Source organism: Halichoerus grypus, chromosome 6, assembly GCF_964656455.1.
Source record: "Halichoerus grypus chromosome 6, mHalGry1.hap1.1, whole genome shotgun sequence".
In the NCBI taxonomy this organism is placed as follows: Eukaryota; Metazoa; Chordata; class Mammalia; order Carnivora; family Phocidae; genus Halichoerus; species Halichoerus grypus.
In genome coordinates this window covers 54,496,306-54,510,585 of record NC_135717.1, presented here as the reverse complement: position 1 = coordinate 54,510,585, position 14,280 = coordinate 54,496,306, and the positions used below count along the sequence as shown (strand labels likewise).

The 14,280-nt window shown below is 47.0% G+C and overlaps 1 protein-coding gene across 2 annotated transcripts in view; it reads left to right on the top strand.

The window, feature by feature from the left end:
• Positions 1-14,280, top strand: part of FAM171A1 (family with sequence similarity 171 member A1) — a 124,599-nt gene that overhangs the window by 57,662 nt on the left and 52,657 nt on the right. For both annotated transcript variants that reach the window (XM_036097037.2, XM_036097038.2), the window contains exon 2: positions 7,923-8,150. In XM_036097037.2, coding sequence (XP_035952930.2) covers positions 7,923-8,150 — 228 coding nt within the window. The remainder of the gene's footprint in view (positions 1-7,922; positions 8,151-14,280) is intronic.

The window sequence follows — 14,280 nt, the reverse complement described above, 5'->3', positions numbered from 1 at the left end:
ATTGCCTTTAGTTCTAAATCTGTGGCAGAAGAAGGGAAATGACTAAAAGATAATGTTTCGTTTTCTACCCACAAAGCAGATGTTCTTTGTACTACTTCAAATGGACTAGCTTGTGCCCTCAGAGCCAAACTCTGTGTTTGCCAAGAGCAAAGGAGCCCTGAATCACTGTGGAGGGAGAATTCCTGAGTAGCTGTTGCTTCCTTCTTGGTTCTCTCACTGGCTGGTGAAAACTTGAGGGGAATGCTCTAGAGGCGGTGGCTGAATTCCTGATCCTGAAATAATTCGCTGAGTAAGAGTGTGTAGCGAGAAGAGACCTGAGCCCACATTCCGGGGGGCCTGCCCACCGCGAGCAGACAGAATGGGAGCAGGGGCTGCGTATTATGTTAGTCAGGGCTCTCCAGAGAGAATCAAAGTTTATGTAGAAGGAGATTTATTCTACAGAATTGACTCATGTGATTGTGGAGGCTGACAGGCCCCGAGATCTGCAGCGTGATTCAGCAAGCTGGAGACCCAGAAGAGCCCAGGGTGTAGTCTCAGTCCAAAGCCTGGCAGAACGGAGACCCAGACAGAACTGGTATTTCACCTTCAGAAAGCAGGAAAAGCCAGTGTCCAGTTCAAAGGCTGTCAGGCAAGAGGAACTTGGGGGAGGGTCAGCCTTTTCATTCTGTTCAGCCCTTCAACTGATCGGGTGAGGCCCACTCACGTTAAGGAAAGCAGTCTGTTTTACTCATATAATTTAAATGTTAATCTCATCCCAAAACACCCACATAGAAGCACCCAGAATAATGTTGACCAAGTATCTGGGTACCCCATGGCCCAGTGAGGTAGGCACATAAAATTAACCATCACACATACTGAGAAGTTAGGCCAGAGCCTGGGAGGAGACCCCGGTGGGTGCAGTTCCAAGGAGATGGTCCTCAGCGACATGGTGTCATGCTAGGACAGTCCAGAAGCTGAGGAGTGCAGACACCAGTACGTGCTCTGGCTAGTTTAACCAGCAAGACATCATTCAGGCTTTTAGGTAGCTCACAGTAGTTCTGGGCCAGAACAGCCGCCCAAGCCATATGGCAAGACTGAGCCAGGGACACCCTGTCTCCCTCCTGCACTGAGACAGGGCGGCTTGCACTGCTGGCCCCAAACCAGATGCATCCTCCTTCGGTCAGAAAAGGCACCTGCTTTTTTATGTTGCTGTCTTCTAAATCAAAACCCAGCGAGAGGATATCAGATTAGCAGAGTCCAAGTCCATTCCTCCCCCTTGGCTACCAGGGAGGCTGGGAAACCGAAGTTTCTGGCATCTGCCTGAGGCTGAATGCGTGGCGTGGGAGCATAATCAAGAGGGGAAGGCTGTCCAGGAGATGCCGGCTGCCTTCCCATACTACTCGTCCTTCCAGCCTCCCTTCAATTCTCAGCTCTTCCAGAAGCATCCCACGCTGAACTCCATAAGCCATAAGCATCAGGGCCAGTATTCATGCAGGACTTGCCTGCTGCAGTTAACGGGACGCTCACAGGCATCCCCCCCCTTGTAAGTCTTCTCCTGTCACCCCCACATCACCTCTACCTCTGTAGACCTTTGAGATCTTTTTTCTTTGTTTTTGTTTGTAAACTCCAGACCTCATTAGTCTCTTCTTTGCTATATTTTTTACTCTGTCTTACCCAGCCAGTTTCATCCTTTTTGCTCTCTGTCACATGGGTTGGTCAGTTGGTCTTACCTCCCCCACAGCCCAAAAAAACTAAACTTCGTAAACACAGGAGCCATTTCTTTTTTCTTCTTTTTTGATCCCCCACAGTACCTAATGCATGCTAAGTGTACTGTAAATATTTTCTGATTATTACAGTTCATTATCTGAACGAATGCTTTTCAAATGAATTTCAGTAGTGTCTATTTGAAAACAATAATGAACGGAAATAAATGAAACAACAATAACAAAAAAGAACACCCAGGGCTATTTAGGCCATGTACCAGCTGATATCTAGAAATGCCTGTTAGTTTTAAGGACTCATTCAGCAGACTTACTGAGTGCCTACTGTATGCCGGACATTATTCTGTGTGCTTGGAATACATGAATGAAGAAGAAAAAAAGAAACAGACAAAATAGCTCTCTCGAAGCTTACGTCCTGGAGAAGTCAGACAGTTACTAAACACATAAGTTATAAACACGTTAGAATTGTTGTGCATAAAAGCAGCAGCAGAAGCAGAGCAGGATAGTGTCAGAAGCACAGGGTGGGGTTGGGATTGGCATTTTAGATAGGACGGTCAGAATTGTGAAGAAAAAAATTTGCTTCTAGACAAGCAGAGAAAACTGAATTCTTGCTGAATCTGAGATAATGTAAAGAGGTTGTTCTGTGAATTGGGTAGAATAATGGCATTTTGGTTATTTTTAAAGTCCTTATCTGTTGTTTGGGGGGGAAGTCTAGGGAAGGGGAGGGGCAGAGGGAGGGAGAGAATCTTAAGCAGGCTCCATGCCCAGCGTGGAGCCCAGCGTGGGACTCAATCCCGCAACCCTGAGATCATGACCTGAGCCGAAATCAAGAGTCAGACGCGTTACCAGCTGAGCCACCCAGGCGCCCCAAGTCTTTATCTGTTGTAAACTGAAATATTTATGGGGAAATAACGTGACCTAATATAATTATCCGGGATTTGCCTCAGAATGTTCCAGCAAAAAAGTGGGAAGGAAGGTGGGGGGAGGGAGAAAGGAAAAGTTGAGTCAGGGGAGAATAGATGAAAGAAGAATGGTATAAAGTTGGTATTTGAAACTTGATCAGTGCAGAGGGTTTCCTCATACTATTCTTCCTATCTGTATAGATGGTCTAAAATTTCCATAATAAAAGTTACATAAGACAGATGAATCATTGAACTCTACCTCTGAAACTAATAATACACTGTATGTTAATTGAATTTAAATTTAAAATATAATAAATTTTTTTTAAATTTTTTAAAAAGAAAAAGAACTGGTGGTCAGTAAAGTCATTCAAGAGGTGACTTTTTTTTTTTTATTTAGAGAAGGATTGAGTGTGTGGAGGGATGGGCAGAGGGAGACTCCACTGAGCACGGAGCCTGACACAAGGCTCGATCCCATGACCCTCAGATCATGACCTGAGCCGAAACCAAGAGTCGGATGCTTAACCGACTGAACCACCCCGGTGCCCCAGGAGTGACATTTAAGCAGACAAGGAGGAGAGAGATGCATGGATGGGTGTTGAGGAAAAGTGTAGCATGCAAAGAAACATACGGCACAAAGCATGTTCCCAGAACCCTTATTCCTTGAATGGGGGAAGGTGTGGGAAATGAGGGCTGGTAGATACTTGGGGGGTAGAATAGAGAACAGAGCCTTTCAAGTCACTGTAAGGACTTCAAGTGCAGGTCACACCAATGAGACTGCTAAGGAGCTGCTTCAGAGTCCTGCCCAGATGTATTTTCTTCATTGAACCATTTAGGTATCTGCATTTCTTTGCTCAGATCCTGAGATGAGAGTTTGTAGTACATGATCGGTGCTATCCAATAGAATTTTCTGTGATGCTGGGAATGCTCTCTCTCTGCTGGTCACCATGGGAGCCCCTGGCCACAGGTGGCCGTGGAATACTTGAAATGTGCCTAGTGTGATCCAGGAGCTCACTTTCTGATTTAATCTTATTTTGATTAATTTTAACCTAAATTTAGAGGCCCACCTGTGGCTGGTGGACCACGCAGTGTTAGGATGGTTAGTTGACTTGGGCATTTCCCTCCACGCCGTTTTTATTCAGTTCCAGCAGCCAAGTCATTCTCACCTCAGGGCATTTGCACCTCTGCCGGTTGGTTCCCATGTGTCCTTCAGGCCTGAGCTTACACGACACCTACTCCAAAGGCCTTCCCTGACCTCCCTGTTGGAGGTAGGTTCCCCTTCCTGATGGCATCCTCAGTTCATAATTACGCTTGGCATTTACTTACTTTCTAAAGCCAAGAGCTCCTCAAGGTCAGGGGTTTGATCCTCTTGTCTCCCCTCGTGGGCCTGCAGCAAACGTGGGAACAGAAGCAGCGTCCGTGTGTACAGTTTCGGGGGGATAGAGACAGGGGGCCTCTAACCCAGTTTGGGGAGGGGTTGGTGAGTCCGGAGCGGTTTCTCAAACCTTAAGTAGGGCTTTTAGAAGATGAATAGGAATGAGGAGCATGAAAGTAACGTTGTAGAAAGGCCTTTCCTACAAAGATGAGAAGGAGCAGCAGGTAGGAGGAGTAAGGAAAGCATGGGGTGGGGTCTGTGGGCCTGTGGGCCGTGTGTGCGGATGGGAGGGGTCCTGATTGTGGAGGACCTCAGAGGCCTTGAGATGTAGCCTGTAGGTCAGGGGCCGGCAGATTTTTTTCTTTTTTTTTTAAGAGCCACAAGTAAATAGTTCAGGCTTTGCAAGCCCTAAGGTCAAAACTTCTGAACTCCACCACTGAAATGCAAAAACAGCCTTCGACGACATGTAAATGGCTGTGGCTGTGTTCCAATAAAACTTTATTTATGGCCACACATTCAAACTCCAGATAATCCTCAGAGGACATGAACTATTCTTTTGATTTCTTTTTTTTCCAACTATTTAAAAGAGTAGAAACCATTCTTAGCTTGTGGACCATTCAAAAACAAGCCGCCGGCCACATTTGGCCTCTGGCCATGTTTGGTGGGAGGCCTTAAAGGGTTTGAAGGGGGACAGGAAGTGGTCAGATCAGGATGTCGGCTAGCTCCGTCTGGCTTTGGTGGGATCTCAGGGGCAGGTGTGAAGACAATGAAGACGGTGGTTTCTGTGAAGAGGCTGGGCAGCAGTCTGGGTGAGGGATGGCGAGGTCTGAAATAGGGCGACGTTAACAAGGATGGGAAGAAAGGCCTGCCTTGTGACCTATATTCTGCAGTCAAAATCAGTAAGAACTTGGTGATGGACAAAAGAATGGTGCCCTAGCTCAGGCAGGACCCATCAGCTCTCACTGACCAGCTGCAATACGGAGTGCATCTTAATGCATATTTAGGTTTGGGCCATTTATAGGGTCTTCCTTTCATCTGCAAAATGAGAGTAGTTTCAATAAGTAGTGCCTCACCTAGTCCTCAGATTAGTCCCCTGGTGGGAACAATTTTGTTTGCTGTTGAATGGATAACCTAATTCTAGATGTTACTCTAGAAAAATGATACCCCAGTACTCTGTAATAATCACCTAACCATACTGACATTTTCCCCCATCCTGTCCTACCAAAAGAAGTAGCTAAATGATCTCCTTCAAAGTATATAATTGCAGAACGTAAAGTAGGCTTCTGGTATTAGAAGAAATTCCAGTGGTAGAATCTAGGACATTGATTATAGTAAAACTCCTTTTGCTGTCTAAATCTTAGCTGCTCTTATGAAGCAGCAAACAGTGCAGAGAGAGCAGGAACCTTGTAATCCCAATTGTTAGTAAATGTTTCATTACCATAAAATTACATAAATTATCCCTGCAGCCCTACAAAACTACCTTTCCACTTGCCCTGTTCTAGGGGATTTCTGCTGTGTGAGTATTAATGAAAGTGGAGTTAATTTACGTTACAATTTCGCACGCCACCTGGGGACACAAAGACTTGGGTTATATAAGAAAACACGTGCGGTGTACATCCTGCAAATCTGCATTAAGGTAACTGATAAGATTGGAAGGGATTAACTCAGTGTATTTTGTAATGTCATATCCTTGCTTTTCATGATGTTGATTTTATCCCTCTGTGAACATTAGTTTTCTCCCTGAATCAAGTAGCCAAGTTCAGCTCCTTTAGCCTTTATTTTTGTCTTTCTATGAGTTTTTTGAGAGATTTGTTTGGTGTAAATCTCTAATACCTAGGTCTAGGATTCTTTAGCTGTTCTTTATGGTTGTCTAGTCAAGAAATATATCAAGTTGCTTAGTGAAAAAAATGGGTGATTGACTAACTGAAATTTGCAGGATTCAGAAGGTTGCTTTGGTATCATAAGGTACTTGGCCAGTTACCAAGGCGGCAATCTTGAACCAAAACATTCTTCTCACTGTGGTTGCCCCAGCTGAGGAAGGGCCTTGGATATAAAGCTATTACTCGCTGAAGAGGGATGCCTCATCCCTGCACTTTGTTTTATCCCTTTCTCCCCTCCAGTGCCCTTCTCTGTGCCCCATCCAGGCACCCCCCCGCCCCGGCCCAATGACTGAGTGCTCTCAAGCCCAGTGATTGTAATAGCGTAATGGTAACCGCTGTGTTTATGCTTACTCTGTGAGGCATCGCACTGAATGTCTCCACCTGTCTCTTGAGAAGTGTGTTGCTGTCACCTCCACTTTATAGAGGAGCAAACAGACCTGGTGAGGATAAGCACCTTGCCCCAGGCTCCGTGGCTAGAACTGGTGGGGGGGAGCTCAGATTCAGACCTAGTGGGAATTGCAGTAGGGTTCTGGGGTTTGTGCCCACAAGACCAGCTCCGCCTCGCCTCCCTCCCCCTCCATGTCTGGCGCTCCCCTGAGCCAGACTGCAGTGGTTCTGTAGACATGAGCTTCCCTGGTCACCTGCAGGGTCTTTGCTTGTCCTTGCCCTTGCCTCTTTATCCCAAGGCATCAATAGGGCTTTCAGATCTGAGGCAGCTCAAAATATATGGCAAGGAGTGCCCAGGAGTGTGCCGGTGGACTTATGTCGCTGGGCACCAGCCACTCCCTCCCGCACCTAAGCAAAAAGGGTTTATCGGAGCAGGAAACATGTCTGATTTCTGGAGTACCATGCTGGCATCTTTTAATCGACGTCCACCATGATGCTGGAATCTGGTCCACCTCATCTCTTCCTGGGTTATTACAGAGGCCTCTAACTAGGTGCTCAGTATCCAATCTTGCCTCTTCCCCAGTCCATCCTTCCCCCACAGCCAGATGTTTCTACAACAAATTTAATTGCCACTCCTTGTCTAAAATCTTTGTGACTTCCTATTGCTCTTGGGATCAAGAATGATCCTTTTAGGTTCCTTCTAAAGCCCTGAGTGGTCTGGCCCCTGCTCGTCTTTGCAGCCTTGTCTCGCACAGGGCCTCATGCCCCTCACACTGTCTGTCATCCTTCAGAACCTGTGTTTCTCCAGGAAGCGTGGTTTTTTCCTTGCCTCTGAGCCTCTGCACATGCTGTTCCATCAGTGCCCCCTTCATGCACATCCCCCAGCGTAGCACTTGCCGGTCTCCTCACTTTTCTTCACCGCTGTGGTTCACTCAATTACAGTTCTAGGCACAGAGTAGCAGCTCAGTAGACCTCTCTTGCATGAACAAATGAAAACTACCCATTCCATTTTAGGTTTTTAACGTTAATTTGGATCTGTCTGTCTCCCACATTCATGATCTGGGTTTGCCAATATTGCTGACTCAACTTCATTTATCTTTTCAAATGTTTACTTTTTTTTTTTTTTCCTTTCTGTAAGCTTCTCTTTTCCCACTCTTCAAGTCCTCCTTTTTAAAGACGTTTTGGACTGCTTTTCGGTCTAGTCATCATGATCACCAGCATAGCGATCCTGGGTAGCTCTCGGCCATGCTCCACAGGACTGTTGAAGCCTCTGGGTGCAACTCTTTCAGCCTGCAGGGTCCTTCAGTAGCCGCCCCAGCCCTGTTTGGGCCACGTGTGCCAGCAATGCGGGGAAGGATAAATGAGTATTGTGTTTGCACACATTGTCTTAAAGGGATAGAATTCTCTGTTATTTGTTGGGGTGAGCAGGGAGGAGCAAAGAGGAAGGCAGTTTATGATGGGCAGTGGTTTCTGGGGGAAAAAAAAAGGAAATTAAATCGTGTAAAGTAAAAAGGAATCTCTAACAAGAAAATGTTCCCTGGTTCCAACGATTCATATGCTGGATGTAGATCTAGATTTACTTAGCACAGCCCCCTCTCCACTCCCATCAGCGACAGCAGAATTGTTGTTGAGGTGGGCCAGGTAATAGCAGTTGTTCTTTGTTGCTTTTTCCTCACTCCAGAGGTGACCCTGAAGGTCCACATCAGTGACGCCAGCACCCACCAGCCCGTCCCAGATGCGCTCATCGAGATTTTCACCAACCAGGTGTCCATCGCTTCCGGCACCTCGGGGACAGATGGCGTCGCCTTCATCAAGTTCCCGTATAAGCTGGGCAGTCAGCTGATCGTCACCGCCACGAAGCACGCCTACGTGCCAAACTCTGCCCCGTGGAAGCCAATCCGATTACCCGGTAAGGCCGTCCTAATCTTTCCCTGGAGCAGAGCTCATGGTCCAGGCTAGTGCTGGAGTCAGGCACAGAAGGGATTTGAGAGTGGAAGGCAGGTGATCAGAAAAATAGGGGTTTAGTCTCTGCTTTACTTTTGGGGGACTTCTTTTTTTTTTTGAGATTTTATTATTTATTTGCCAGAGAGAGAAAGAGAACAAGTGCACAAGCAGTGGGAGTGGCAGGCAGAGGGAGAAGCAGGCTCCCCGGGGAGCAGGGAGCCCGATCCGGGGCTCGATCCCAGGACCCCGGGATCACGACCTGAGCTGAAGGCAGACACTTCACCGACTGAGCCACTCAGGCGCCCCTACTTTTTGGGGCTTCTTATGGGAAGGATAGGTGGGGTCCTGTATGAAGCAGGTGGGGGCTCTCCCTCGGTTTACACACACACCAGAATCGAAAGCCTTAGAGTTTCTGCCCATTTCCCCAGCATCCTCCTTTGTACCTTTTTGATTCCAACTGATAGGATGGCACTGGGGCCATGCTCTGGAACGGAGCTTCCTTGTTCTGCTTCATGGGGCCTGACAGAACACTGGCCAAAGAGGCAGGGGGTGATGGGAACTCTGTCTTTCTCTCTCCGCCTTCTCACCTGCTAAGGGAAAACCCACTCCTGTGTGTTTCCTCAATACTCTTCCACACTTGCAGCGCTTCTGATCACCCAACATGCTGGGTATTTTCCCAAGCAGTTCTCAGATTCTCGGATGCCAGCTGGGTGCCCTACAATTTAACTCCGTTCTGACACTATCCACTATCCACCTGGAGACAGCATCAGATCCCACAGGTGAAGGGCTCGGTCCCACATGACTGCCCCCACCCCACGTCAGACACCAATCACAAGTCCACGTTGTCCCCTGGGCTTCTGACCCACTGGCTATAAATCAGAGGTCCCCCAACCCCCTCCTCAGGTTCAACTCGGTGGCCACAGTGGCTCTCAGAAGTCAGGGAAACAGTCGTTAAAAAACAAAAGTCAACCAAGTAAATTTGAAGTCTGTTTGGCTTTATTTAAGTGATTCGTAAATCGGGCAGCATCCATCTCAGAAGTAGAGGGGAGCTTCAAGGAGTTGCACAAAAGGGAAGATTTTATGGGAAGGAAGGTTGGGTGAGGAGTTATTAGCAAAAGAAAAGAAAGGATTGTTTCAGGCAAGGTCACTTTTCCTTATGGGGAAGGGCAGGGATCTTACTAGGTGGGTCACCTCATCTTTTGAGGGGGAGTGGAGAGGGCCCATGTGACAGATTACCTCATTGATGCTGATCAAAAAAATTCCTGACTGACCCAGTTAAAACTGTATTTAGGGTCAGGCGAGGTATTAAGTTCCAGTTTGGTGATTCGGCCTGAGTGACGCCATTTTGGGCCTGTGGGTTTTTTTGGTTTTTGTTTTGAACACAGTTTACTTTTTAGATCACTGGTTCATTACAAAGGTATTGAAGGAACAGCCAGATGGAGGAGATCGTATAGGCGAGGGGTGTTGGAAGGGGCACCGCACCTCCACGCCTTCTCTGGGCATACCACCCTCCCAGCACCTCCGTGCGTACAGCTGCCCAGAAGCTCTCTAATCTCATCCTGTTGGGTTTGTATGGAGGCTTCACGACATAATCAGGACTGATGAACTCATTGGCCACTGGTGATTGACTGGACCTCCAGCCCCTCTCCCCTCCCCATGGTCAAGGGAGTGAGGCTGAAAGTTCCAACTTGGTTGGTTCTCCTGCCAACCAGCCACCACCCTTAGGTCATCTAGGGGCTTTCCAAAAGCCGCCTCATTAGCTAAACCCACATTGAAAGAGACATGTTATGAGTAATACAAGTCACCTTTATGGCACTTATCACTTAGGAAATGCCATGGGTTTAGGAGCTGTGGTCTAGAAACAGGACCAAGACCAGATACATACTTCTTACTATAAATCACAGGATTAAGTCACCATTCACCCCTTCACAACGCTGGTCTCCCACAGGGGCAAGCATGGTGCCTGACACAGATTCAGGGATGGGGTAGGTGGGGAGTTGGACGTGGCCCCCCTTCTGTCCCCTCACCTCTGGCTCCCGCTAGCACCTGGACCACATTATCTGTTAGCACCAAGATTAGGGACAAGGAGAGGCTGAGGGCTGGAGGGAGACGCTGCCAGGGTGGAGTTTGGAAACAGGCTGACCTGGTTCTGGCACCCAGTCTGTGCTTGAGCCCCTCTAGCTTCCTTGCCAATCTCTGTAGAATGGAGCTCATACCACCTGGTAGAGTTGTTCTGATTGCAAAGCAGTTAACATATATAAACGACCTTTCAGTGCCTAAAGCACAGTAGGGACTCAATAAATAGCACAGTGGCTGGCAAAATACCAATGTCAGTGTTCAACTCTGTGCCACTGCACCACTAGACACACTCCGTCAGGGTCCCCGCTGCCTCTGGGGACACATGGGAGCCAAGTGTGGCTATACCTGCCTCATAAAGCCCTGGCGTCTACCCTCAGTCACAAAATTCTCTTTAGTTCTATTTACATTTATTAAGTACCTATTATGCGCCAGGCGCTGCCCTAGCCACTGACAATAGAGATCTAGAGACACAGAGCTTGTCCCTGGGGAGTTTGTAACTTAGTCCGGGAGTTATGTAGTCAGCCACCAAAGCCATTCCCATCTAATGGGTATGTTCATGCGTATATATGCATAGGGAATGCTGGAGCAGGAAGGTTCAGCCTAGGTGAGGGAATAAAGGCTTCCTGGAGGAGGTGGGAGGGGAGCGGAGTCTGGAGGATGAATAGATATTAGCATTAGAAGGTGCTTGTAAGGGGCGCTTGGGTGGCACAGTCGGTTAAGCATCTGACTCTTGGTTTCGGCTCAGGTCGTGATCTCAGGGTCCTCGGATCGAGGCCCGCATCAGTCTCTGCACTGACTGTGGAAGTCTGCTAAAGTTTCTCTCTCTGTCCCTACACCCTGCACCCCCCACTCCCCCCGCCATGTTTGTATGCTCTCTCTCTCTCTCTCAAATAAATAAATAAATCTTAAAAAAAAAAAAAAAGAAGAGGTGCTTGTAAAAAACACACAGATTCCAGGACTCATCCTTTCAGTCTGGGGATTGATCCAGAAGTCTGCAATTTACCAAGAACCTCCCCCCCGCCCCACAACACACACGCACACGCACACACACACACACACACACTCCACTTATGGATAAAAGCATTCACTAAAGTTGGAGACCACTGCTTTGTGAACTATGGGAAGTGGATTTGATATGGGTACAACTGAGGAGATCTTCTGGAAAAATCTTAGAGAAAAGGGGATAAACCATGAGAAATGTTTAGCAGACAAAATGCAGAATGTCTCTGGGAACAGGTGACAGAGCGTTGAGGGAAAGGACAAAACAGAAGAAATGTAAGTTGAATCTCGGGTTTCTAGCTGGTGACAGAGCAGATGGAACAGATGGTCAATAGGGTTGAGAGACCCACCACTTCATGGTTCCCTAAAGTTGACTCAGTTGATGCAGTGGGTTAAAAGAAGCCCCCTTCTGCTTCCCCACTCCCCTGTGCATCCTCTCCCCAGGCTCGGGGCTCAGGCAGAGGGGGATGCAGGTGCTAGCGGAGGTGGAGGATGGGAGGGCAGGAATGAGTGTTGGGGGTCATCATTGATGATGAGTTTAGTGGAGGGGACACTGGTTTTGAGCTGCCTCTGGGACACAAGTGTGTTCAGCCTGTAGTTTGAAGTGATTTGAAGGCTCAGGGGGTTTGGAGGTAGAAGTGTGGTTTGGGGATCATTAGCATTGTTGAGATAAGAACCATGAACTCATTAGCATTGTTGGGTTCAAAACTATGAACTCACCAAAGCATGGGGGGGCAGACCTGGGACGGAATCCTCAGAAAGCCCACAAAATAGGAAGATGATCTTTATTAGGTTATATATGAAGAAAATGTTTGACCGCCTCCATTTTTCACACTGAGAAATCACTGGAAACAACCCAGGGAAGTTTAAATGGTAGCTGGACACCACAACTCCACCTTTGCTGGGAGAGCCCCTGCACAAACTATCAGTATGTTCTATAAAGTCACCATGCACCCTGGGGTAGTCAATACTGAGCCATGGCTTTCAGGGGAAATTCAGGGTTAGGGTCCTAGGAGCTTCCTGTCATAACATTTTCATCAGCCAAGCAATACATCACCTTGGTTTATGTGTGTTTTGGGGTGTTTAAAGACACATGATTCAGGGGCACATGGGTGGCTCAACAATTTAAGCGTCTGCCTTCGGCTCAGGTCATGATCTCGGGGTCCTGGGAGATCTGGGATCGAGCCTGCATTGGGCTCCCTGCTCAGTGGGGAGTCTGCTTCTCCCTCTCCCTCTGTTCCTCCCCCTGTTTGTGCTCTCTCTCTCAAATAAATAAATTTAAAAAGCTTGTAAAAAAAAAAAAAAAGACACTTGATTTAATAATATACTGCTGGTTCATGAACATGGAACTCATGGCCAACAGCTCCGTAACTCCTGGTTGAACAAAGCTTATCTAACATATATTTTTCCCATAAGCACCTCCCAGCCTTCCTGCAGTTAGGAATGGCAGCCCTGGGCCTGGGGGCTGTTTGAAACAGCGAAATCACCAAAAAGAAGCACAGGAATGTGAAAAACCTGGCACTTACAGTATGTGAGCTGAAAGGAAAAGGCAGAGTGTCGCCTTGTTTGACCTCAGCTGGGAATATGTGCATCCGGGCCTCAATTTTTTGACCGCTCTGTACTTGCACATATAAAGCATCATGAGGATTGACTGGGATCATAAATGAATTTTAGCAAGGAGGCGCATTCGCAAACACTGAATCCACGAATAATGAGGGTTCAGTGTACTGTAATTACATTTGCTTTGACTTTGTAAACATGATCATTTGAGAAAAAGCAACCGTTTCCATAATATCCATTTTCTTAAATGAGTCAAAAATGGAAACGATGTGGTTTAATTGGAAGGGTTTGGGACTAGGCATGAAGACCCCTGGGTTCTCGCCCCACCCACCCCCAGCTGCCCCCCACACGGGGGCCCATCACGGCTTTCCAAGCCCACATTTCTCATTTCTAAAACTAAATTAATTAGACTGAATAATTTTCAAGGATCCACCCGTGTCTTTGATTATTTTTCTCTGTTTGCCTCGTTAATATAATCAAGGTACTCTTAACTAGAATCTGACAGAAAAGGTGACCAAACCTTGGACTTGCCTATTATGAAAGGCAGAGTAAACTACTGTTTCCATGCTTGCTTTTAGAGGTCAAGAAAATACTGTTGGTACTGCAGATAACTGGACAAGGAACAGAGAAAAGCTGGGAGCCTCTCCTAAAATGTGGTGACAATTTGAAACTAGAAAATGCTTTCTTCTCTACACGTGCGCACATGGTTTTGTTGGCATTCTTCAGAGATTTTGGAATGGATTTCTTTTTTCATCCTTGACAGTCCTTCCTGGAGAATGTATTGGTTTTGCCCTTTCAAGGAAGGAGGTATAGATTGGAGAGGGGGATGCCCAGCATAAGGAGAGTACCCTTTACCCTTGGCAAACAGGTAAAACAAATTCACTTACGGAAAATGCAGTCCATCAGTGAAAGACTGTAAGTCCACCTCTTAATTAGGCCCATCTCCATAGTTATCGCTCTACCAGGCCTGTTGCTGCCGCCTCCAGCTCGGTCCATCTGCCCCTTCAAACCACCTTCTATATTCAGTGAGCATCCGTGTCTTAAAAATATGTACCTACATATATATATATATATATATATATATATATATATATATATATATATATATATATATATATAATTATGTTACACGTCTGCATGAAGGGCTTCAGTGTCCCCAGGATAAAGTTTAGACCCTCCTTCCCTAGTCCTTTCTTCCTTACATATCTCATGGTCTAGACGCCTGGACAATTTGTTGTTCTCTTGATGAAGCTGACACGTTGCCCGCTCTGTTTGTCCTCACGGTTACTCCTTGACCAATGCTCTCTGGGCGAGTTTGTCTTGGGTGTTCCATACCCAGCCTGGCTGTTCGCTGCTCCATGCAGTCTTCCTGACTCTCGCAGGTGGAGTTCGACATTCCTTTCTCTCTACTTACCAAAACACAAACATCTGCCCGGAAGGACAAGAACCTCCAGACA